At 45.2% G+C, this 26413-nt stretch overlaps 1 protein-coding gene across 1 annotated transcript in view; it reads right to left on the bottom strand.

Annotated features, from left to right (window-relative positions):
- LOC138361839 (uncharacterized) overlaps nucleotides 1-24208 on the bottom strand; it is a 34952-nt gene extending 10744 nt beyond the window's left edge. Inside the window, exon 1 of the mRNA XM_069320932.1 lies at nucleotides 23806-24208. Within this exon, the coding sequence (XP_069177033.1) occupies nucleotides 23806-24086 (281 nt within the window). The 5' untranslated portion in view covers nucleotides 24087-24208. The remainder of the gene's footprint in view (nucleotides 1-23805) is intronic.
- Between the last annotated feature and the right edge of the window lie 2205 nt (nucleotides 24209-26413).

Below are 26413 nucleotides of genomic sequence, written 5' to 3'. Positions count from 1 at the left end.
GGCCGTTAAACGTACCACGCATTCGGAGAGCAACTTATTATGGAAACAGCTGCATTGGACCTTATATTTCCTATATTATTTATCCATCCACATACTTATGGAATCAGTGCCGTCCGGACGCACGCATGTCAGTCATGATTTAACTTCCTTCGGACGAGATTACGTTTTAATCTCCAGCTTTAAGACTACAAGCTGTGGTTTACACATTAAGTGGTTATTCTTTACTCAAATCTTATACTTATCATACGCTTAACGCTTCTTAATTAAACCCTTAATAGCAGTAGGTAAATCAATTTATTTGTCGGTCCGCATGCGGAGGACAACATTTGATGGACTTCAATGTAATTGTCTCAGTTAATTTTATTTAGTGGGTATCTCAAGATAATCCTTCTTCAGTCCTCGGAAGCATTGGCGCGCGAGGTCATCCTGTCGCATCCCAATAGGATTACAATTAAGGTCAAGTCTATTCTTACTCTTTAGAATCCAAGCTAAACAACTTACAGGTCAAGCGGTCTACACACTTTTAATTCTTTTTTCTTCCCTTCACTGACTTAATTCTTATTCACGGAGTTACTTATCAACTGTTATTTTCACTGTTTCTGCGAAGTAAGGAAGTTTTCTTACTGCTTTCATGTTAGGATTATTGTATATTTTCTTTTAAGTGATTCCCTTCGGGTAATTCTGTAGTCGCATGTTTTTCCCTACTTAGGAATTATCGGCCAGTCACAGGCGGTAAATTTTATTGTCGGTCGCTGGGTTTCACGTTACAAATTTAATCATGTCTTCTCTAAGGCATTTAATTTCTTACTAATTTACTCTTCACATATTCATTAACTTATTTTCCGCTACATATTTATATACAGTAATTATTTAAGGATTTGGACATTTCGCTATTTGTCTTCTACTTATGTTACATGGATTATATTATTATCCCTGTTATCATCTGAGGTAATTAGGTATTCTGGTCTGGTAATCTTATACCTTTTTTGTTTGTTGATGGTACTTCCCTCCTCCAGTATCGCTATTCGAGGCTTTCCAAGTTTGTAAATACTACGCGATGCTACGTATTCCCTCAACCCCAATCAATCTTTCCTTTTACTTAATAAAACTTTTTTCGCATTAGTTAATTAATCACGCTGCTTATCTCTCTCAGATTGGGATGTGTTCTTATTGGATTAGTTACTACTGTTTAACGATAACCCTTATTCATTGATACCTTCCTTTTTTGTCACACCTTGGCCTCCATACTGTAAGTTAATACTGCTCACAATTCTGCCTTCCTTATAATTATTCGGTCACTGGGGTTTTTCCGGAACATATTTAAAAACTATAATTTTGAAGGTTTTCTAAGTCTATCATTTATTAATTTGTTCTACTATCCACAGACTGTTGGGGGTAGTCTTTATGGTATTCTTATACAGCCCATTTGCGGTTAGATTAGTCATTAGTACCATTAGTGGATTAGTATGGTTGTTGGTTGGTCGTTAAGGATTACGTCACCCAAGGGGTGGCACGGGCATGCTTCGCCGAAAAATTCGTATGACATTATACAGCACACTTTATTCTGACTAACGACCAGTTAAAACATTGACGTAATATCAAGCTTGATGCGGTAATTTTGCATTTTGGGGGTATGGGTTGTTCTTACATATTCATGCATTATTTGTGATATATTACACGTTCATGCGTATTTAATGACGTACTATAGTACATGTCTTCCCATGCTTGGAACATTGGAAGGTCCCATACTCCACTACGTTCGTGGTAATTGGTCTACAATTTTACCAACCATGTTATCGAACCAGTATTTACCCAAGTTTTTTTTTTTCTCATTTACTACGCTGTACACGTTCAAGGGAATTTATTCACGTATATAGTATGAGGCAAAATACAGTTCTGCTTATTCTAACTAAGGCACAAATTTCATTGCAAGATTAACGGAAGAACAACTCCAGGCGTCAAGTTGCTAATCCTTTATTAATATTGCCCAGTGTCCTATTCGCCTCAATTAAGACCGAGCATGCATTGCTCCTTTGGTTTTAACCATCTTACTAATTGCAATTCCAAGTTCCCTCTCTTCGCAGAATTCCCTCAGTCCACAGAATCATCGCGGAGGGGTCAACACACACCCCTCGGGACGAGGAGAGCGGCGTGGAACGGCCTGCTCCCACCTGACGCAATCTGATTCAGCGGTCCGCTGCCCATCCATCCTACGAATTTGGTTTTTTTTCCCTAGGTTCATGCTTCAGTACCCTGCCTAACATCGGGCTTACCATTAATATGTAATAATAGGCATTTACCCACAACTTGCGTTAGTCGCAATCTGCCTTACCCGTGGTCTCCTAGACTGGGGAGTGTTACCTGTCTGTCATCACTTAAATTATCCCTAGAGTGTTCTTTTTCCCAATATCTGTTCAAGATCAATTCGGCGTTGCAGTCTACGTCCCCGGTGCTGTCGGTTCAAGGTAGCCCACACACTTCTTGACTTCAGTTCCTGCCGCCAAGGGTGAGCATGATAGCACGCCCTTAGTCCTCTCCTAGAAAGACGGCATCCATTGGACCTGTGGAGCTGACTATACTCTATCCGGTATTATTACTCTAGCCTTAATCATAATAGAAGTACACACTTTTTCACTTCCATACGTTGTTTTTCAGACTAACCCGCCAACAGTGGCCTTCAGGTGAAGGTCGGTCCCACAACTGTGATATTTACCATTTTGTGATTAACTGCCACATCCGTGCTTCATTTCTTTACGTTATTACTATTTAACATACTTTGCGTGTTCCGTCAGTGTATATGGTCTGTACAACGTTGTCTTCAGCTTGGAGCAAGGAGCCCTGTTCGTTCGGGTTTCGGAGCGTTTTAATTCCCCCACTGCTTTACCACACTGTCCTACTTATGCCACATGCTCACCCCTGCCAACCCTTACTGCCGTAATATTTCCAGAACGACTACAGACCATCGGGGAACAACACATGGACGGGGAACATTGGTTTTGCGCCCGAAGAACACTCTCGATGGACTGCACGGATGGGCGCATGAAGGACCTACTCAGCTGCGTTGGGGCTAGCCTCCGCGAGGGCGGGATACAGCGACGACGACGCCCACGAGGATGACCCGGCGTGGCGGTGCACAGCACGCGTAGCACGCATTAGTTGACAAAAATTGGTAGTCACAATACAGCATATGGCTAGCATATAAAAGAAGACAGCAATGAACACAATGATAAGGTTGTTTGAAATTACATAAAAATTAGGAGATTGGGTAACACTAGGTACAGAGCAAATTTAAAGCTCAGTGTAGGAAAACTAAGAAGATGAAGTTAGGTACTTTTTGGTTTTGCTTTTAAATAAGGCAAAAGTTTACAGTTTTTCAATTCACTAGGGAGTGAGTTCCATAAACTAGGTCCCTTAATTTGCATAGAGTGTTTACACAGATTAAGTTTGACCCTGGGATATCAAAGAGATATTTATTTCTGGTGTGGTGATAATGGGTCCTATTACATCTGTCCAGGGAGAGTTTCAGAGCATGGTTTGCATTTAAGAACAGGGTTTTGTAAATGTAGTTAACACAAGAGAATGTGTGGAGGGAGTTAATATTTAGCAAGTTTAGGGATTTAAACAAGGGAGCTGAGTGTTGTCTGAAAGCTGAGTAACGACTACAGACAATCGGGGAACACCTCATGGACGGAGAACATAGGATCGCGCACGATGAACACTCCCGACGGACGGCACGGATTGGCACACGCAGGTCCTACTCACCCGCCCTGGGGTCAACCTCACTGGGCTAGTCTCTGCAAGGGCGGGACACAGCGATAACGGCGACACGAGGATGTCCTGGCGTGGCGGGGCATAGCACGCGAGGTATGCACGAGGTAATACGCCCACAACACGCGGACATCAAGACGCCCGCATTATATACACATGCACCAGACGGGGCTCCATTGGTCACTTCCAGGATGCTGCTTACCTAGCAGCATTTACCAGCCATGTACGCCCGACTCTGTACCTTTTTTCAGTACTGGAAATTCCTGACTGTTTTTTTTAATGGCAGAGGTAACGGGTGTACGGGCATGGACGTGGACGCAGACAAGGAAAAACTCCATGATACCCCGCGACGCAGAACTTGCGGCTACGCCATTCCTGGTGGCACGGCCCCCAACGTCAGATGAGAAGTCAACGCCCTACACGCTGATGCCCCTTACGCGGCCTGCGCCCTCACAATGACTACGCCCCACATTCTTTACGGATTGGACGGGCCACGCAGCTGTCACATTAACGGGCATGTGCAGGAAACAATTAAGGCCGTCGGACGATGGAGGCGTGACGTTTTTACTCATATGTCAGGCAAGATGTCATCACGCTTCCACATTGAAAACATTCAGCGGCCAGATAAAAGGCATGAAAATAAACAAAATAAAGCAGACGACCGAAACCCTAGCTCAGGCTCTCTGCACCCAGCACTGCCGGGTGGGTAAACATTGGGCAGCAACGATTAGAGCCATGATTTACCGCATAAAGGTCCGGTTTCGTGACGAAACATACTACACCGGACCCCAATTACTAAGGAAAATCGTCGACATCACGAATGCAGCCCCGTTGGACATCCGTGACGATGCTGACGGCGCTGTACTTCTCTATTCAAGCGAGCAAGCTCTGGAGCAACTGTTTGCACCAGACCACCAGGACACCCTACGAAACTCCAACCTGATCATCACTCCTAACCGTCGCTACTTGGCTGAACGAACCATATTCGTCAGCCACACGAGTGTCTACACCGCCACCCAGGACCCTGGTACCATCAACACCAGAAAACACGGCTCTGACTGCTGCTACAGTCAAGGCCACCCAACAAACTGTGCCTCAATTGCGGAGGAGATCACATCGCCGTCTCCATGGACTGCCAAGTACGACTAGATGAAATAAATAAACAGTAACTGCCAACCCAACAACCAATCAGCCGGCAAGCTTCGATATCCAAGCTACATTATTTCCAGTGCTTCTGCTCCTGCTACACAGACGTCCACACCAGGCCAACCAACCAAGTTCCTAGAATCACCATTGTTTCCATCTACCTCGGCTGAGACCGTCACATATGAGGCCCCAGACTTCGACCTAAACCCAAGCAAATCAAGCAAGAAAAAGCCCTACTATGGATTTATCTCATTCACGATGGCATTTTCAACAGCAATCGTAGCACAAGAATGGTCATTGCCTTAGAATGCAACAGGATCATCAACCAGCTCAAGACCTGCTTTTCCTTACCCTGTGTTTGTCCACCACGAGACCTTGGAACATTATGTTGACCTCTGCGCTCTGGAGAGGGAATACGTCGACCCTAAATACGACTTCAAGAGGGGACAAGTGACCTTCCTGGAAGAAGACGAAGACCTGACAGGAACACCAATAACGCCGATGTCATTTGGGAAGTACATGCGAATACCTCGTGGTCAAGATAACAACAAGCAACAGTGAACTTTCCTCTCACCACCTCAATAAGGAAGACGCCTCCTCCAAGCCAGACAGACCACCTCAAGTGAACCAGGACGACATCACCCTGCCCCACCACTAGCCTCCTGCCGCCCAAGAAGAACTTAACCTACAGGCTTTGCTGGAAAAAACATCTCCAATCCAAGGTGGACGGGCCACCGAAATTTCAAGCCTCCTCTCTCCACATCCAAATCCTCTTCCAAGAATTTCATCGCCCCATCTTTTTTCCTAACATCATCCTTTCCAAGCTCTTTGGACATCAATCCAAACCAATTCCGCGGCCAGCGGGCACTCGCCCTTCGGGGGGGGGGGGGGCCGGCCAGCTGGCTCTGCGAGTGGGGGTGCAGCGCCGGCCCCTAAGTATTACGCTGTCCGCAGCTACTTACTCTCACTTGTAAGAGTATTGTTAAATTTGTCCTATAGGTGTATTCTACAGCTACTAGTAATTTACCATTTCACATTATGTCTGGGATTGGCGCATTATTTCTGTCATGTGTTAGGCCACTATATGATACTCTATAAGCCCTGATTCTACTTGAAAATTATGTAAACGTTTGCCTTACTTGTACCAATAGTTAATAAGGATTCCGCGTTCTGCAGACCATGTTCTATTTAGTTACCGGATATAAGCATATGTATTAATGTTATTAAGTCATTGTAGTCAAGTTATACATGTATTTATGCTGTTGTAAACTTAAACAAGTTACCTGTTCATTAACATGGTCTGAAAAATTTATTTATTTGTTTCTACTAAAAAAGTTAAATAAATAGTTCTATTACGCAATGCGTTTCGGGCAAGAAAAACATTAATATCTAGAACTTAATACTAATTGAGCATAAAGAATAAAAAGTGTTGAGAACAAATACAAATAAAGATAAAAAAAGGGGAACATGACTGAAAAAGCAGCACAAATACAATAGGTTGACAAACAGTGTTGATTAAAAAAAAAAAAAAAAAAAAATAACAGACATGGGTTGACAATAGAGGAGTGAGGTAGATTACAAGGAATTTATTAGGTAGTGTTTAGTTTTTATCTTAAACTGGTTGAGAGAGGTACAGTCTTTAACATGGTTGGGAAGGTCATTCCACATTCTGAGCCCCTTGATTTGCAGAGCATTTCTAGTTTGTTAGCGGTCAGCGGCAAATAACCCTACGCACAGTCCTATGTACTTTGTCCTTTATTGTTGGTAAACTGGGGGGTGCAGCGCCGGCCCCTAAGTATTACGCTGTCCGCAGCTACTTACTCTCACTTGTAAGAGTATTGTTAAATTTGTACCAATAGTTAATAAGGATTCCGCGTTCTGCAGACCATGTTCTATTTAGTTACCGGATATAGCATATGTATTAATGTTATTAAGTCATTGTAGTCAAGTTATACATGTATTTATGCTGTTGTAAACTTAAACAAGTTACCTGTTCATTAACATGGTCTGAAAAATTTATTTATTTGTTTCTACTAAAAAGTTAAATAAAATAGTTCCCAATGCTGTCGTTGTCTCATTCCTCCGTTATCAGAAATAATTGTTTCTAGCAGTTTATTTTGCATAATAGAAATTTATTTTTGAGCTTTCCATAGACAATAGAACATAGAATTTTTTTTATATTTTCCAGACCTAACTTTGAAATTTATCCTTTAAGCATTTTATTTTAAACTTTTACCATAGCAGTTATATACATTCCTGCGTCCAGTTTATGTGCTACATCCATATTTCTTGCATTGCCGCTTGTTGTGTTGAATCTTTTTAATGAAATTTTCCAATTGCATTTTACAGTTTTTATTCTAAATTTCTGTGCTTAGCCTGGTTTAATTAATTTGCATGCTTCTAATCCCAGTCATATTCATACCAGATTGCTAATTTAATTCACAGTTTTGCTAGTTCTTAATTATTTGTGCTAATTTAATTCACACTTTGCTTGTTCTTAATTATTTGTTGCCTAGCCCATATTAATAGTTTTATTTGTGCCATTTTTCTTACTTTAGCCAAGTTGATATTTTTGTGTGTGTTTATTTTTGTGTATACTATTTCTGATGCCAGGTGCACTTAATTATAATCTGCGTTCAAATATTCCTTCCACGGCTGTGACAATGCCTACCACTGTTGAAACACCCTCAGACTCAACGGGAACAGTTGCTCGTCCCAATGGCCAGAGATCAGCTCAGGAAATGGCTATTCCTCTTTTTGCTGGTGAATCCTGCTTATTAGAGTCATGGTTTAGTAAGGTTGAAGCGAAAACTGTTGCACGTTTTTCTAAGCCTACTGATGCCGAATACTTAGCAATTACACGGTCAGCTGTGGACGCAACCAAAGGTGATGCACGTTTTGTTGTTGATGAGAAAGCCATTGTTAGCCTCCAGTCTTGGCCCGAATTTAAGGATTTCTTTCGCCGTCGCTTTGTTAACAAAGGAGACCTTGACCCGTATAGGTTAGTCAAGAAAATTGCCAATGCCACCATGCAGCCTGGTGAATCGTTTAATGCGTTTACTAGCCGTCTCGATCAGTATCTGTATGCCTTAGTTTCTGCTATGAATAATTCGACATGGTTAGATAAAGACAATAATCTGTCCCCTGAGGCTATGGCCAAGATGATAGCATTTACGACTTTAATGCATTTTGCCCCAGAGCATACTAAACCAATCATTGAGCAACAAAATTTTGGTGTTAAACATGAAATTGGTGAAGTATTTGAGGCCATTAACAATGCCGCCGATAAACTAGCTCCCCGAAGTGCTCAACTGTTGCCACCCTCTGATACTGTAAATGTAGTAACAAGCTCTCAGCATCCTCCCACAAGCTCTCAAAACTCTTGGTCGCAGAAGCGTACCCATGCTCGTAGCCCCCAGTCAAATTCGTCGCCTCATAAATTGCCGAAACGCCATAGTCCACAACCATCCACCCCCACATGTTGGCATTGTGGTAAGAGTAACCACCTCACAAGAGACTGTTGGTCCGCCCCTAGATCATCACCTCCTAGACAATTCTCTCGGTCCCTTCGCCAATCTAATCATTCTAGGCTTCCATATTGCACGTACCATAAACAAGTTGGTCACCACACTGCGGATTGTAGAGCTAGGCAAAGGACATCTCCACCTCGTAACTCCCATGGTCAGTCTTGGCGAGGCGCACAGCGTCCAAGACATTATCAGAACTCACGTAATTACAACTCCCAGCCCAGTTATAATGCAACTTCAAATTATAATGCTCGGTCACAGAATGCTGGAGATCAGAATGTTCACTCCATGTCGTCGGGAAACCCCCAAGGCCATCCGCTAACCAATTCAAGCTAGCCAATCCTAGTGCCCTCCCTGTGTATTCAGTAGCTACCCAAAATAGATTTGGACACTTGACAGAGGAGGACACTGACTCTAGACCAGTTGTAGATGTTGACGGATCCACAGTAAATTTGACCCAAACAAGACGCATATATCCCAGACAACGTAAGTCAAAAGTAGTAACTTGTCCAGTCTCAAGTGATGTTCCCCTTGTCTCAGCCATTGTACATGGTAGAGTTTTAAAAGCTTTTCTTGACTCAGGTTCAAAAATTAATATTGTCAAGCCCTCAGCTCTTAGAGACATTGAAAGTAAGCACCCTACTACTTTAAAACAGTCACACATAGGGGGACTTTGCCAGAGATAGGGGGGAACATATTAAGGGTTTGCTATCCGGGAGCTGGAATTGGTGATATTGTTGGAAACATGAATGATATTATGACGGGAAATGGGAACAAACCCATTATTTGCATTAGTGCAGGGGGTAATGATGTTGGGCGAATTAGGAGTGAGGAACTAATACAGAAATTCAGGACAGCCATTGAATTAGTTAGGAGCAAGGGAGGAATCCCGATCATATGTGGCATTCTTCCAAGAAAGGGAGTGGGAAAAGAATGGATGTCGAGGGCACTTTGTGTCAAATGCCGGCTGGAAAGATATTGCAAATCAAATGCAATATCTTTCATAGACAACTGGGAACACTTCTATAGAAGAAATGAAATGTATGCTCGTGATGGGGTGCATCTATCGAGGGCTGAGGTTGTTGCTGTTGCGAACTCGTTGGAACCAGTGGTTAGAGGTGTTTGTTTGGGTTTAAACTGTTAGTAGATAGTGGTATGGGAATTGATTTGGAGGAAGGAGGTAATAAAAGTATGTGTTCGTGGGAGAAAAGAATTGGCAAAATGATCAGGGAAAGAAAAGGGCCTCAAAATAACAATTCACTTAGGATATATTACACTAACAGTAGAAATCTAAGAAATAAAATTAATGAATTAAATGCTCTTGTCTGCACAGAAAAAAATAGATATTATTGCACTTACCGAAACGTGGATAAATGTAGAAAATAGAGAACTATTAGCTGATTATCAGATAAATGGATTTAAACTATTTCACACAGATAGATATATTAGACGAGGAGGGGGAGTAGCCATATATGTTAGGGACAATTTTGAAATGTAGTCTCAAAGAGGGAATCAAAACTGAGCCACACACAGAAACTATTTGGATAGAATTAAACGAAAAAGCAAATAATATTATAATAGGAGTTATATATAGGCCACCAAATTTAGACAGAATGGAAGCAAAGCATCTATGTGATGAAATATCTAGAGCATCTAGATCTAACAGTATTTATGTCATGGGTGACTTTAATTTTAGTAGAATAAACTGGGTGAACAAAACAGGGAATAATGAAGCAGAAGATTTTCTAGAATTAATTGACGATTGCTTTCTTACGCAACACATTAAGGAGCCAACGCGGGAAAATAATATTTTAGATTTAGTGTTAACTAACAGGGAAACACAAATTAATGACATCGAAATAGGGAGTGAGCTAGGGAACAGTGATCACAAAGTAATCAGATTTAGCATAGAATGGAATAGACCTGTAGGAGAAAATTCTGTTAAAGTGCCAGATTTTCGAAAAGCTGATTTTAATAGCCTAAGAAATTTTTGGGGTCAAATAGATTGGAAAGTCTTGGGTATGGGGTGTGGGCCGGTCTTAGAGCGAGACATGAACCCAGCGATAGGTGACGTAAAAGGGGATTTCGATGTGGATTTAATATATAACTTATTTAAGAATATTCTAAACAAAGCACAGGAACGTAGTATACCATACAAATTGAATAGATCGAATACTAATGACCCAAAGTGGATAACAAATAATTTAAAGAACCTTATAGGTAAAAAGAGAGCTTGGTACAATAGGATTAAGAATGGGGAAGTCAGTTTAGAACAGGAATTCATACAACTGGTTAGAAATGTTAAAAAAGAGATTAGGAAAGCAAAAAGAAACTATGAAGTTCGCATAGCAGAGCAAGTAAAGTCAAATCCTAAAGGGTTTTTTCAGTTATATCGAACTAAGACCAGGGAAAGGATAGGTCCATTAAAATCTGAGACAGGTCAAATAACGGATAATGACAAGGAGATGAGTAGTATTTTTACCAAATATTTTATATCTGTATTTACTAAAGAAGAACTTAACAATATGCCTTCAGCCAAACAAGTCTATGTGGGTGGGGATGAGGACAGGTTGACTAGTTTAGCAGTTACCAGGGAGGATGCAATTAAACAATTAGAAAACTAAAATCAAACAAATTCCCAGGGCCGGATGAAGTGTTTGCCAGGGTGCTTAAAGAATGCAAAGAGGAGCTTTCCGAGCCACTGTCTACCATATTTAATAAATCAATAGAGTCAGGCAGAGTGTCAGAGTCATGGAAGGTAGCTAATGTGGTACCAATTTTTAAGAAAGGAGATAGATCACTTGCGTCAAACTATCGGCCAATTAGCCTAACGTCTATTGTGGGAAAGTTACTTGAATCAATAATTGCAAATACAATTCGTCTCCATCTTGAAAAACATAAATTAATAAATGAGTCGCAACATGGTTTTACAAATGGCCGTTCATGTTTAACAAATTTGCTAACTTTTTATTCCAGCATAGTTGAGGCAGTTGATAGTGGTAAGGATTTTGATGTTGTGTACCTTGACTTTAGCAAAGCTTTTGATACAGTGCCACATGAAAGACTAATTAAAAAAATAGAAGCTCATGGTATTGGGGGTGCTATATTAACTTGGATTAGGGCATGGCTATTCCTAAAGAAAACAGAGAGTTAGTATAAATGTGGTTAAGTCAGCGTGGGACAATGTTGTTAGTGGAGTACCTCAGGGCTCTGTCCTGGGACCTCTGTTGTTTATAATATATATATAAATGATTTAGATTCAGGTTTGAGTAGCAGCATTTGCAAATTTGCCGATGGTACGAAAATCGGTAGGGAAATTAATTCGGAGGAGGACTCACTATCACTTCAAGTTGATCTAGATAGGGTTTTGAAATGGTCAAAGGATTGGCAAATGCAGTTTAATGCTGATAAATGTAAAGTTCTGAGGCTAGGTAATGATGATAGAGTTACAAGATACGAGCTAGATGGTGTTGAGATTGCGAAGTCGGATTGCGAAAGGGATCTGGGAGTTATGATTAGTAAGAATTTAAAACAAAAGGATCAATGCATGAATGTTCGTAATAAGGCGAATAGGACACTGGGATTTATTAATCGAAGCGTTAGTAACAAGACACCTGGTGTGGTTCTTAAGCTATATCTTGCTCTGATTAGGCCCCATTTAGATTATGCAGTTCAGTTTTGGTCTCCGTATTATAGAATGGATATAAATTCACTTGAACGTGTCCAACGTAGGATGACTAAGTTAATTCCCCATATTAGAAATCTTTCACATGAAGAAAGATTAACAAAGCTTAAGTTGCATTTACTGGAAAGGCGAAGAGTTAGGGGTGACATGATAGAGGTTTACAAGTGGATGAATGGACATAACAGGGGGGATATTAATAGGGTATTAAAAATATCAACACAAGACAGAACACGAAACAATGGGTATAAATTGGATAAGTTTAGATTTAGGAAAGACTTGGGTAAATACTGGTTCAGTAACAGGGTTGTTGATTTGTGGAACCAATTGCCGCATAACGTGGTGGAGGTGGGGTCCCTCGATTGTTTCAAGCGCGAGTTGGACAAGTATATGAGTGGGATTGGGTGGTTATAGATAGGAGCTGCCTCGAATGGGCCAATAGGCCTTCTGCAGTTAACTTTGTTCTTATGTTCTTACATACCTTTTCTAAGTGGTATTTCAGGAAATAAAGTAAAAGTTCAGGGTGAAATTGACCTCCCACTCAAGTTCAATGATGTCACATTATCTATAACATGTTTAGTTGTTGACATTATTCATTTTCCTGGAGACATTCTCTTAGGTCTGTACACCATGATTGATGAAAATATTGCATTGTTTCCCCATCGTTGGTACATAAGTATTAAAGACCACGTCATACCCTTGTGTAGCATGTATCGACAGGGCCATGAGTTCAACCTTCAATCAGATTACGTTAATTTTGTTGACACCCGCCTTGCTAGCGTAGGTTTGTCAGATCATTGTCGTGGTAGCATACCTGAGAAAACAATCACTCGATTGACGCACTGTAGTTGTGCAGTTGTTAAGGAGAGTGAGTATCGGGACTTTCTGGAAGGGGACGCCCTAACGGATTCTCGTTGTCTCGCTCGCCTGGCAGCTTCCATCTCTGAAGTCAGTGGTTCCACGGCCACTGACACTGTGCTACACCCTCATTCTCTCACCAGAATAAGAGTTAAGGTTCAGGGAGTGCCTGAGTTGTCGGATGTGATTGCGGAAAGTGAAACATGTAAAGTGAATGGTACATTTGTTGAACCCTTCTATCACACAGTGCAGGATGGTACTGCTACATTATTTATTGCAAACACTAGCATTGCCGACATCCATCTCCAGTCTGGTACTCATGTTGTAGATTTTGCCCATTACTCGTTACCGGTGCGAGTTGTGGATGATGTCTCCATGGATCATACTGTTTGTACACTCACACCAGGAGAACAGGGATCTCAGCCAGAGGTGCAAGCGCAACACCTCAGTCCTACTGATTTTCCTGACTCTGTGGCTCAGCTTTTGGAAATTTTGAACAGGAATAGAGCTGTTGTTGCTCTACCAGGAGAAAAGTTAGGTCTCACTCCTCTTATTACACATAAAATTCCCCTTGAACAGGGAACTATGCCTATTTATGTACCAGCTTACCGTCTTCCCCATTCTCAGAGAGCAGAAGCCGATAGACTTGTAGAGGAAATGTTACAGAGTGATGTAATTGAATCGAGTAATTCGCCATGGAACGCTCCATTGATTCTTGTACCAAAGCGAGATGGGACTTGGAGACCTGTAATCGATTATCAGAAGCTTAACAGAGTAACAATACCTGATCGTTTCCCACTTCCAGTTCTAAATGATTTGTTGCAAAGTATTGGTAGAAATAAAGTATTCTCAACGTTAGATTTGTTGCAGGGATTCTGGCAAATCCCCCTTGATGAGGAAAGTAAACAATTGACAGCCTTTAGTACTCCCAATGGTCATTTTCATTTCAAAAGAATGCCATTTGGTTTGCGGAGTAGTCCAATAACCTTTTCACGGCTCATGACAAATCTATTTCGTAGATTGATAGGAAGTACTCTTCTAGTTTACCTTGATGATCTCATAATCATGTCGCAAGATGTTCAGACTCATTTCCAGAACCTTGAGAAAGTACTTGCAAAGCTTGCTGAAGCTAATTTAAAAATAAAGCTTGCAAAATGTTCATTTTTAAAGCAGAAGATTAATTTCCTAGGTCATACAGTTACACCTTCGGGTATTACATTGAATGAATAAAAAATTATTGCTGCCCGTGATTTTCCAACACCTCGTACCGCTGAAGCCGTAAGACAGTTCACAGGTCTTGTAGGATTTTATCGTTCATTTATTGCTGGATTCTCTATTATAGCCGCTCCGCTTTACAAGTTGCAAAGAAAAGATGAACCCTTTGTTTGGGGAGAGGCCCAGGATCAGTCATTCAAAAAACTCAAGTCAGCCTTGATTTCGTCACCTGTCCTTAGGTACCCAGATTTTTCTAAACCTTTTACGTTGGTTACAGATGCTAGTGACATAGGTTTAGGTGCTGCATTACTTCAAGCAGAAGGTCACAGAGATCACGCAATAGCGTATGCTAGCCGTACTTTATCTAAAGAAGAGAAAAATTATAGTGCAACAGAACGAGAAGCCTTGGCAGTTGTCTGGGCACTTAAACATTTCAAGGATACAATTTATAATTACCCAGTTCATGTTCTTACAGATCACCAACCATTAATTCCCTTGTTCAAAAATAAGAATCCAGTTGGAAAGTTTGCTAGATATTTGCTCACAATTCAAGAATTCAATCCCACATTTGGATATATTCCAGGGAAGCAAAATGTTGTAGCCGATGCGTTTTCTCGACACGTAGCTGCAATTCAGTTAAATTACCCAGCATTAGATGCTACAGTAGTAGAAACGGAACAGAGACAAGACCCCATATGGGCACCCGTCATTAAATTTTTGACTAAGCAAGACACTCGCCCGATTCATAAACCGCCAGTACCATTGAATTACTGTGTCTTCGAATTACTGCGATTACTGTGTCTACATTCAACCCGAACAAGGCAAACAAATAAATTTACCTGGAGAGGGTTCTGATAGTCCTACACCCCAAGCTCTGAGACTGTGCTAATAATTTAGGTGCCTTATTGTGTCACCCATGCACTAACACCCATGATAACACCCATTGCCTGCCAATCCCCTCCCTGCACTAATACCCTTGGCATCCCACACCCTGCATTAACACCCATGGCTTACCACCTCCCTTGCACTAACACCCCATAGCCTGCCACCCTCCTGCACTAACACCCATGGCCAGCCACCCGCCCTGCACTAACAACAATTGCATATCATGCCCCCCCCCCTGCACTAATACCCATGACCTGCCACCCACCCTGCACTGACACCCATACCCTGCCACCAGGGTATGGGTGTCCCTGCACTAACACCCATGGCCTGCCACCCCCGTGCTCTGCAACCCATGACCTATCACCCTCTTGCACTAACAACCATGGCCTGCCAACCCCTTGCACTAACACCCATGGCCTGCCACCCCACTACACTAACAACCATGGCCAGCCACCCCCCCCCCCTTCACTAACACCCATGGCCTGCCACACCCTGCACTAACACCCATGGCCTGCCACACCCTGCATTAACACCCATGGCCTGCCACACCCTGCATTAACACCCATGGCCTACCACCCCCCCCTGCACTAACACCCATGGCCTGCCACCCCCGTGCACTGAAACACATGACCTGCCACCCCTCCTGCACTAACACCAATAGCCTGCCACACCCTGCACTAACACCCATGGCCTACTACACCCTGCACTAACACCCATGGCCTGCCACACCCTGCACTAACACCCATGGGCTGCCACTCCTCGTAGCCTGGTGGATAGCGTGCAGGACTCGTAATTCTGTGGCGCTGGTTCGATTCCCGCACGAGGCAGAAACAAATGGGCAAAGTTTCTTTCACCCTAAGTGCCCCTGTTACCTAGCAGTAAATAGGTACCTGGGAGTTAGTCAGCTGTCACGGGCTGCTTCCTGGGGTGTGTGTGTGTGGTAGTTAGTAAACAGTTGATTGACAGTTGAGAGGCGGGCCGAAAGAGCAAAGCTCAACCCCCGCAAAACACAACTATTAAACACAACTAGTAAACACACCCTGCACTAACGCCAATGGCATGTAACACCCTGCGCTAACACCCATTGTCTGCCACCCCTCCCCTCTGCACTGACAACAATGGCCTGCAACCCCTCCTGCACTAACACCCATGGCCTGCCACACCCTGCACTTACACCAATGGCCTGTTACCCCCCCCCCCGCTTTGGACTAACACTGATGGCATGTCACACTCTGCACTAACACCCATGGCCTGCCACCCTTTGTGCACTTACACCCATAGCTTGCCACCCCCTCTACACTAACACCCATTGCCTGCCACCCCCCCCCTACACTAACACCCATGGCCTTCCACCCCACCCCTCCCACTGTACTAACACCCATGGCCTGCCACACCCTGCACTAACATCCATGGCCTGCCACCCCCCCCCCCTGCACTAACACCTATTGCCTGCCACCCCTGTGCACTAAAACCCATGGCCTGCCACCCCCTCCCTTGCACACCCCCCGTGCACTAACACCCATGGTCTGCCACACCCTGCACTAATGCCCATGACCTGCCACCCCCCTATACTAACACCTATGGCCTGCCACCTCCCCTGCACTAACACCCATGGCCTGCCACCACCCTGTATTAACACTCATGGCCTGCCACACCCTGCACTAATGCCCATGACCTGCCACCCCCCTATACTAACACCTATAGCCTGCTACCCCCTCCCCCCTGTATTAACACCCATGGCATGCCACCCCCCTGCACTAACACCCATGGCCTGCACTAACACCTTAACGCGCATACCATGCAAGTTGATGGAGAAGATTGTGCGAAAAAAAACTAGTGGAACATCTGGAGCGAAAGAACTTTTTTAACGCAAAATTGGCATGGGTTCATGGATGGCAAGTCCTGCCTCACAAGATTAACGGAATTCTATGGCCAGGCAACAAAAATCATGCAGGGAAGAGAGGAGGTGGGGGACAGACTTCATTTTTTTGGATTGTCAGAAAGCCTTTGACACAGTACCACATAAGGCTAGTGCACCTGCTGGAGATGTAGGCAGGAGTGAAAGGATAGGTACTCTGTTGTATAAGGGAGTACCTAAGCAACAGAAGACAGCAAGTCAATGTGAAAGGCGACATCTCAGATTGGCGAAGCATCACCAGTGGAGTCCCACAGGGATCAGTCCTTGGACCTTTACTGTTTCTGATATATGTAAATCATCTACCAGGGGTACAGAATCGTTCCTCTCATTGTTTGCTGATGATGCAAATATTATGAGGAGGATTAAGATGGAGGAAGACAATATGAGGCTATAAGATGACCTAGACAAACTGAATGAATGGACCAGCAAATAGATACTAAAGTTCAACCCGAGTATATATAAGATAATGAAACTTAGGCAGTGGAAACAGGATACTGAATGGGAGATGAAGTCCTTCATTAAACGGACAAAGAGAAAAATCTAGTTGATATCACACCAAACCTGAAGCCCACATCAAAAGAATAACATCAGCAGCGTATCAAAGACTGGCTAACACCAGGACTGCCTTCAGGAACCTGTGTAAGGAATCCTTCAGAACCTTGTATACCACATATGGCCTGCCAATGGCCATATGTGGCACCAATCCTGGATTATGCGGCCCCTTGCATGGAGCCCGTACCTTGTCAAGCAAAGGATGAAGTTGGAAAAGTTCAAAGAAATGCCACTAGGTTAGTTCCAGAACTAAGAGGCATGAGTTACGAGAAAAGGCTGCGTGAAATGCACCTCACGTCACTGAAAGAGAGGAGAGCTCGGGGAGACATGATCACTACCTACAAAATTCTCAGAGGTATAGACAGGGTATATAAAAATTAACTATTTAACACTGGTGGTACGCGAACAAAATGCCACAGGTGAAAACTGAGTTCCCAAATTGAGCCACAAGGACTTTTTCAGTGTCAAGAGCTGATAACAGATGGAATGTATTAAGCACTGATGTGGTGGAGGCAAACTCCATACACGTTTCAAATGTAGATATGATACAGCCCAGTAGGCTCAGGAATCTGTACACCAGTTGATTGACAGTTGAGAGGCGGGACCAAAGAGCCAGAGCTTACCCCCCTCCCCCCAAGCTCAACTAGGTGAGTACAACTCTGAGTACAGAGCCAGGTGCTCAGCCTGGCACGCAACCAGGCGCTCAGCCTGGCACTCAGCAGGCACTCAGCCTGCCACACAGCAGGCACTCAGCCTGGTACACAGCAGGCACTCAGCCTGGCACACAGCAGGCACTCAGCCTGGCACACAGCAGGCACTCAGCCTGGCACACAGCAGGCACTCAGCCTGGCACACAGCAGGCACTCAGCCTGGCACACAGCAGGCACTCAGCCTGGCACACAGCAGGTACTCAGCCTGGCACACAGCAGGCACTCAGCCTGGCACACAGCAGGCACTCAGCCTGGAACACAGCAGGCACTCAGCCTGGCACACAGCAGGCACTCAGCCTGGCACACAGCAGGCACTCAGCCTGGCACACAACAGGCACTCAGCCTGGCACACAGCAGGCACACAGCAGCCACTCAGCCTGGCACTCAGCCTGGCACACATCAGGCACTCAGCCTGGCACACATCAGGCACTCAGCCTGGCACACATCAGGCACTCAGCCTGGCACACATCAGGCACTCAGCCTGGCACACAGCAGGAACTGATCAGCCTGGCATACAGCAGGCACTCCACAGATAGCCTGGCACACAGCAAATTCTCCACAGACAGCCTGACACACAACAAGTGCTCCACAGACAGCCTGGTACACAGCAAGTGCTCCACAGACAGCCTGGCACACAACAAGTGCTCCACAGACAGCCTGGCACACAGCAATTGCTCCACAGACAGCCTGGTACACAGCAAGTGCTCCACAGACAGCCTGTGCACACAACAAGTGCTCCACAGACAGCCTAGTACATAGAAAGTGCTCCACAGACGGCCTGGAACACAACAAGTTCTCCACAGACAGCCTGGTACACAGCAAGTACTCCACAGACAGCCTGGTACACAAGTGCTCCACAGACAGCCTGGCACACAACAAGTGCTCCACAGACAGCCTGGCACACAGCAAGTGCTCCACAGACCGCCTGTGCACACAACAAGTGCTCCACAGACAGCTTGGTTCACAGTAAGTGCTCCACAGACAGCCTGGCACCCATCAAGTGCTCCCCAGACAGCCTGGCACAGCAAGTGCTCCACAGATAGACTGGTTCACAGCAAGTGCTCCACAGACAGCCTGGCACACAGCAAGTGCTCCACACACAGCCTGGCACCCATCAAGTGCTCCACAGACAGCCTGGCACAGCAAGTGCTCCACAGACAGCCTGGCACAGCAAGTGCTCCACAGACAGCCTGGCACACAGCAAGTGCTCCACAGACAGCCTGGCACACAGCAAGTGCTCCACAGACAGCCTGGCACCCATCAAGTGCTCCACAGACAGCCTGGCTCCCATCAAGTGCTCCACAGAAGCCTGGCACTCAGCAAGTTCTCCACAGACAGCCTGGCACACACCAAGTGCTCCACAGACAGCCTGGCATACAGCAAGTGCTCAACAGACAACGAGGCATACAGCAAGTGCTCCGCAAACAGCCTGGCACACAGCATGTGCTCCACAGACAGCCTGGCACACTGCAAGTGCTCCACAGACAGCCTGATACAGAGCAAGTGCTCCACAGACAGCCTGGCACAACATCCTGGCACACCGCAGGCACTCAGCCTGGCACACAGCAGGCACTCAGCCTGGCACACCGCAGGCACTCAACCTGGTACACAGCAGGCACTCAGCCTGGCACACAGCAGGCACTCAGCCTGGCACTCAGCCTGGCACACAGCAGGCACTCAGCCTGGCACACAGCAGGCACTCAGCCTGGCACACAGCAGGCACTCAGCCTGGCACACAGCAGGCACTCAGCCTGGCACACAGCAGGCACTCAGCCTGGCACACAGCAGGCACTCAGCCTGGCACACAGCAGGCACTCAGCCTGGCACACAGCAGGCACTCAGCCTGGCACACAGCAGGCACTCAACCTGGCACTCAGCCTGGCACACAGCAGGCACTCAACCTGGCACTCAGCCTGGCACACAGCAGGCACTCAGCCTGGCACACAGCAGGCACTCAGCCTGGCACACAGCAGGCACTCAGCCTGGCACACAGCAGGCACTCAGCCTGGCACACAACAGGCACTCAGCCTGGCACACAGCAGGCACTCAGCCTGGCACACATCAAGCACTCAGCCTGGCACACATCAAGCACTCAGCCTGGCACACAGCAGGCACTCAGCCTGACACACAGCAGGCACTCAGCCTGGCACACAGCAGGCACTCAGCCTGGCACACAGCAGGCACTCATCCTGGCACACAGCAGGCACTCAGCCTGGCACACAGCAGGCACTCAGCCTGGCACATAGCTGGCACTCAGCCTGGCACACAACAGGCACTCAGCCTGGCACACAGCAGGCACTCAGCCTGGAACACAGCAGGCACTCAACCTGGCACACAGCAGGCACTCAGCCTGGCACACATCAGGCACTCAGCCTGGCACACAGCAGGCACTCAGCCTGGCACACAGCAGGCACTCAGCCCGGCATACAGCAGTCACTCAGCCTGGCACAAATCAAGCACTCAGCCTGGCACTTATCAAACACTCAGCCTGGCACACAGCAGGCACTCAGCCTGGCATACAGCAAGCACTCCACAGATAGCCAGGCACACAGCAAATTCTCTACAGAGAGCCTGGCACACAACAAGTGCTCCACAGACAGCCGGGTACACAGCAAGTGCTCCACAGACAGCCTGGTACACAGCAATTGCTCCACAGACAGCCTGGTACACAGCAAGTGCTCCACAGACAGCCTGTGCACAAAACAAGTGCTCCACAGACAGCCTAGTACACAGAAAGTGCTCCAAAGACAGCCTGGCACACAACAAGTATTCCACAGATAGCCTGGTACACAGCAAGTGCTCCACAGACAGCCTGGTACACAAGTGCTCCACAGACAGCCTGGTTCACAGCAAGTGCTCCACAGACAGCCTGACACACAGCAAGTGCTCCACAGACAGCCTGGCACCCATCAAGTGCTCCACAGACAGGCTGGCATAGCAAGTGCTCCACAGACAGCCTGGCACAGCAAGTGCTCCACAGACAGCCTGGCACACAGCAAGTGCTCCACAGACAGCCTAGTACACAGAAAGTGCTCCACAGACAGCCTGGTACACAGCAAGTGCTCCACAGACAGCCTGGTACACAGCAAGTGCTCCACAGACAGCCTGGTACACAGCAAGTGCTCCACAGACAGCCTGGTACACAGCAAGTGCTCCACAGACAGCCTGGCACACAACAAGTGCTCCACAGACAGCCTGGCACACAGCAAATGCTCCACAGACAGCCTGGTACACAGCAAGTGCTCCACAGACAACCTGTGCAAACAACAAGTGCTCCACAGACAGCCTAGTACACAGAAAGTGCTCCACAGACAGCCTGGCACATAACAAGTGCTCCAAAGAAAGCCTGGTACACAGCAAGTGCTCCACAGACAGCATGGCAATCAAGTGCTCCACAGACAGCCTGGCACACAACAAGTGCTCCACAGACAGCCTGGCACACAGCAAGTGCTCCACAGACAGCCTGTGCACACAACAAGTGCTCCACAGACAGCCTGGCTCACAGCAAGTGCTCCACAGACAGCCTGGCACACAGCAAGTGCTCCACAGACTGCCTGGCACCCATCAAGGGCTCCACAGACAGCCTGGCACAGCAAGTGCTCCACAGACAGCCTGGCACACAGCAAGTGCTCCACAGACAGCCTGGCACACAGCAAGTGCTCCACAAACAGCCTGGCACAGCAAGTGCTCCACAGACAGCCTGGCACAGCAAGTGCTCCACAGACAGCCTGGCACACAGCAAGTGCTCCACAGACAGCCTGGCACACAGCAAGTGCACCACAGTCAGCCTGGCACTCATTAAGTGCTCCACAGACAGCCTGGCACACAGCAAGTGCTCCACAGACAGCCTGTCACACAGCAAGTGCTCCACAGACAACCTGGCACACAGCAAGTGCTCCACAGATAGCCAGGCACACAGTAAGTGCTCCACAAACAGCCTGGCACACAGCATGTGCTCCACAGACAGCCTGACACACTGCAAGTGCTCCACAGACAACCTGGCACACAGCAAGTGCTCCACAGACAGCCTGGCACACAGCAAGTTCTCCACAGACAGCCTGTCACACAGAAAATGCTCCACAGACACCTGGCACACAGCAAGTGCTCCACAGACAGCCTGGCACTCAGCAAGTGCTCCACAGACAGCCTGGCACACAGCAAGTGTTCCACAGACAGCCTGGCACACAGCAAGTGCTCCACAGATTGACAGTTGAGAGGCGGGACCAAAGAGCCAGAGCTCAACCCCCATAAGCACAACTAGGTGAGTACAGATAGCCTAGCACAAGTTTTTCACAGTCAATCATGGACATTAAAGTGTTTCAATGTCTCTTTAGCATAGCAGGTCTGTAGTGGTAGTTTATCACATTTTTTTCAGTTTAGAATAGCAAGGGCGATAGAATCAGTATAGCACGATAGCTCGCCAATGTCATCATTGTCAATCTGGCATGGCACGGGAATATATAGTATCAGTCTAATATAGCTAAGACGTCTCAAAGTCAGTCTAGCTTAGCAAGGCATTACGGCGCCCTTGTCAGTTTGGTATCAGTGTGTTCTGGAGCGTTGTAAAGATGTAACACTGGTCAAGTGTAGTAATTAAAGCGTAGATTTGCACTCGTGTAAAGTAGTCGGTACTAAGGGTTCTTAATGTCTAGTGTTGTGCAGGGAGGGGGAAGTGTTACTAAGTCAGGACACATCAGGATATAATGTATGTTGAGTGCTGGCCCTTGCCTGTTGTACAGGTTCAAATACCTCAAAGTTTCTGACAGATTAAGGAGATAATCAAGAAAAAAATATTCTCAACTATCAAAAGTCGTCACAGATCCAAAGTAGCGGAAGAAAGATCCACTGCGATACGGTACGAGAAGCCACTGGTTACTCTTCTTTCAAGCCTGGCAAAAAGATATCCAGAGACATTGCAGTAGCCATACACAGACTCAGACTTGGTTACAAGTGCTGTTGGGAGGTAATGAACCCACTAGTTAATGAGTGTCGCATCTGTGAAACATAAGCAAAGGCGCCACTTTTGCACTACTTACTGGAATGTGAAGCTACTGAAGCCTTGCGCATCAAACTCAACATTAATCCAACGACAGCAGCTGCATTAGATGCACATTCCACCGCGACTACAATGATTAGAAAAGCCCTTGAGGAATGGGACTCATTAGTGAGCATTCTGCATTTTCATCCGCCTCCAAGATAATGTTAATAAAGCAAGACTAAAACCAGTGCACTAAAACAGAAGCGATAAATAAACGGGGAAAAAGTAGGAATCCCCTCCTCCATTTTAAACTTAGGCCCAAATATCACAGAAACAAGGTTATCGCGAATAACCGGACTCAATTACGGGCTCACTATAGCCCGTGCTACATGGACACTTCGTTCTGAGTAGCTAAATCTGAAACAACAACAACAACAGCTGGCCCCTGGTGACAGCCCCGGCCATGACCTGGGGAGTACAGCTCTCGAAATAGTATTTACCTGTAACTGGAGACCATCAGTCTATGCAGCGTCACACTTTAAAACAAATAATCTTGAACCACTCACCTAGAGATCGTGGTGTTGGCGGATGCTGAGCAGCGACTGTTGAAGCTTGTGGTGGTGGCGGATTCTGAGTAGCGACTGTTGAAGCGTGTGGTGGTGGCGGGTGAAGAGCAGCGGCTGTTGAAGTGTGTGGTGGTGGTGGTGGATTCTGAGTAGTGACTGTAGAAGCGTGTGGTGGTGGCGGGTGCTGAGTAGCGACTGTTGAATCGTGTGGTGGCAGGTGCTGAGTAGCGACTGTTAACGCGGTTGCTGACGCGATTGCTGGGTGGCGACTGTTGATACATGTTGTGGCCGCGGGTGCTGGTCAGCGACTGTTGAAGATATGGTGGCCGCGGGTGCTGGGTAGCGACTGTTGAAGGTGTGGTGGCCGCGGATGCTGGGCAGCGACTGTTGAAGGTGTGGTGGCCGTGGGTGCTGGGCAGCGACTGTTGAAGGTGTGGTGGCCGTGGGTGCTGGGCAGCGACTGTTGAAAGTGTGGTGGCCGTGGGTGTTTCAAGTTCAAGTACGTTTATTGAGAAAGGAAGTACATTTCAAAAGGATAGAGTAGCTTAGGCTATTTAGTTCAAGTTCAAGTATGTTTATTTAGATAAGAAAGAAGTACATCTCAAAGGGATAGAGTAGCTTAGGCTATTTCTACCCCTAAATTAGGCTATTTATACACTCGTCTATATAAGGTTCCTCAAGGGGCTCATAAACCCATACAGTACACAATTATTAATTATATTCTATATTTCACATTCCAATGGTAATCACATGGCTAATTGTGAGATCTCTTATTGATTCTACTGCCCTTGTCATATCTTGCTATGGTAAAGGCAGACTAAACAAGTTGGAGAAGATGCAAAATAAAGCCATGAGAATAATCCCAAGAGTATTCTCATACCCCAAGAAATACTATTACTGAGATAATGATAGTATGATTGAATTTACGGAGTATTGGGGATAGAATTTCAGAGATAAATGAAGCTTCGGCGATTAGACTTATGAAAGCGAGGGAGCTAATGAATCAACCCTTTCATTTCAAAGTGGGAACAAATGAATAATGCATGTGAAAGCATAATAAGATCCTTAAGTTCTAATGTTACAAAGCATGATTAACAATTAACACCAACATGGAAGGGATACAAACTAGATGCAGTAATTTTTCCCTCTATGTTCCCAGACTCTGAACTTTGCTGCAGTTTCCCAATTCATTGATAATCGACTTCACCTTGTCCACACCCTCCCGACATTTTAAGTCATTGAAAAGCAATATCTCCTTAGTCAGAGACTCCCAACATTTTGTAATTTCTTCTTGCTCAGCACTTGTACACCCTCCTACTACCATCAACGGCAATTCTATTCTTAAATTAACTATGTCTTCCAATTTCATTTTTGTAAACCATTTTTCCTGAGCTTACCTGTCAACATTTTCCACCACACGAGGTTGAACACTGCCATCATTCGTGGATAGTTCATTTTTCCTAAGACTCTTCCATCTGTGATACGCCATCCTCTTCTTTACTTTTTCCCCTCCGTTTCACTCCTTCACTTCACTTCTCACTACACTCCCCCACTTCACTCTCCATTACACACCATCTGTTTGCCATAGCTAATTTTTCGAGAGCTTCAATCCAGTCCAACTTTTTGAGGTATTCCTAGATCTGTCTACCGACCGCAGAATCCATGACACTGCCCTGCAACTCATCACCACTAGGGGTACACTTTTTCAGCTTCGTTTCTTACTGCCACTAGGCTATCCTTAATCGTCGCCGTGACTTTCTCCCAAAAGTTGCTCACAGGCAATCGTTGCCTTTTCACTTGTTCTTCCTTGTTCGTGCTAAAAAAAATATGGTATATTTCGTGAACATTTTGAAGAGGCTATTCCTGATTAATATATAGCATTGTTTTTGTCGGTGTAGAATTCGTAACCGAGGTCCACTTTCTTCAGGGGGCAGATAAATGGAATTTTTATTTATTTATTTATTTATTTATTTATTTATTTATTTATTTATTTATTTATTTATTTATTTATTTATTTATTTATTTATTTATTTATTTATTTATTTATCTATTTATTTATTTATATATTTATTTATTTATTTATTTATATACAAGAAGGTACATTGGGCTTGTGAGAGTACATAGCATTGTGTTTACATTCTTGTAAAGCCACTAGTACGCACAGCGTTTCGGGCAGGTCCTTAATCTAGCAGATAATATTAAGTAAGTAAATTCTAGCAAAAATTATAAAATGTTAACAGGTACATTTTAAGAAAAAATTAAGAGATTAGTAGGTATATTAAAGCACATTGATAGCTGTGATTAATAGTAGTGATAGCTTTGAATGATAATTTGACAAAGATTAATAGGGACAATAAAGCATATTGATAGCACATATAAGATGACAGCAATGATTACAATGGTAAAGTTGTATGGCTTAGGTACATAAATATTGGGGATTGGGTAGCAGTGCAAGTTTCAAGCACTATGTAGGAAACTATGAAGTTGAAATTAGGTACTTTTTGTTTTTGAATAAGGCAAAAGTTGGACAACTTTTCAATTCATTAGGGAGTGAGTTCCATACACTAGGTCTCTTTATTTGCATAGTGTTCACACAGATTAAGTTTGA

The sequence above is a fragment of the Procambarus clarkii genome, chromosome 8, assembly GCF_040958095.1.
Source record: "Procambarus clarkii isolate CNS0578487 chromosome 8, FALCON_Pclarkii_2.0, whole genome shotgun sequence".
Taxonomy (NCBI): Eukaryota; Metazoa; Arthropoda; class Malacostraca; order Decapoda; family Cambaridae; genus Procambarus; species Procambarus clarkii.
Note: the sequence above shows the minus strand (reverse complement) of the source record. Positions and strands in the feature narration are given on the sequence as shown.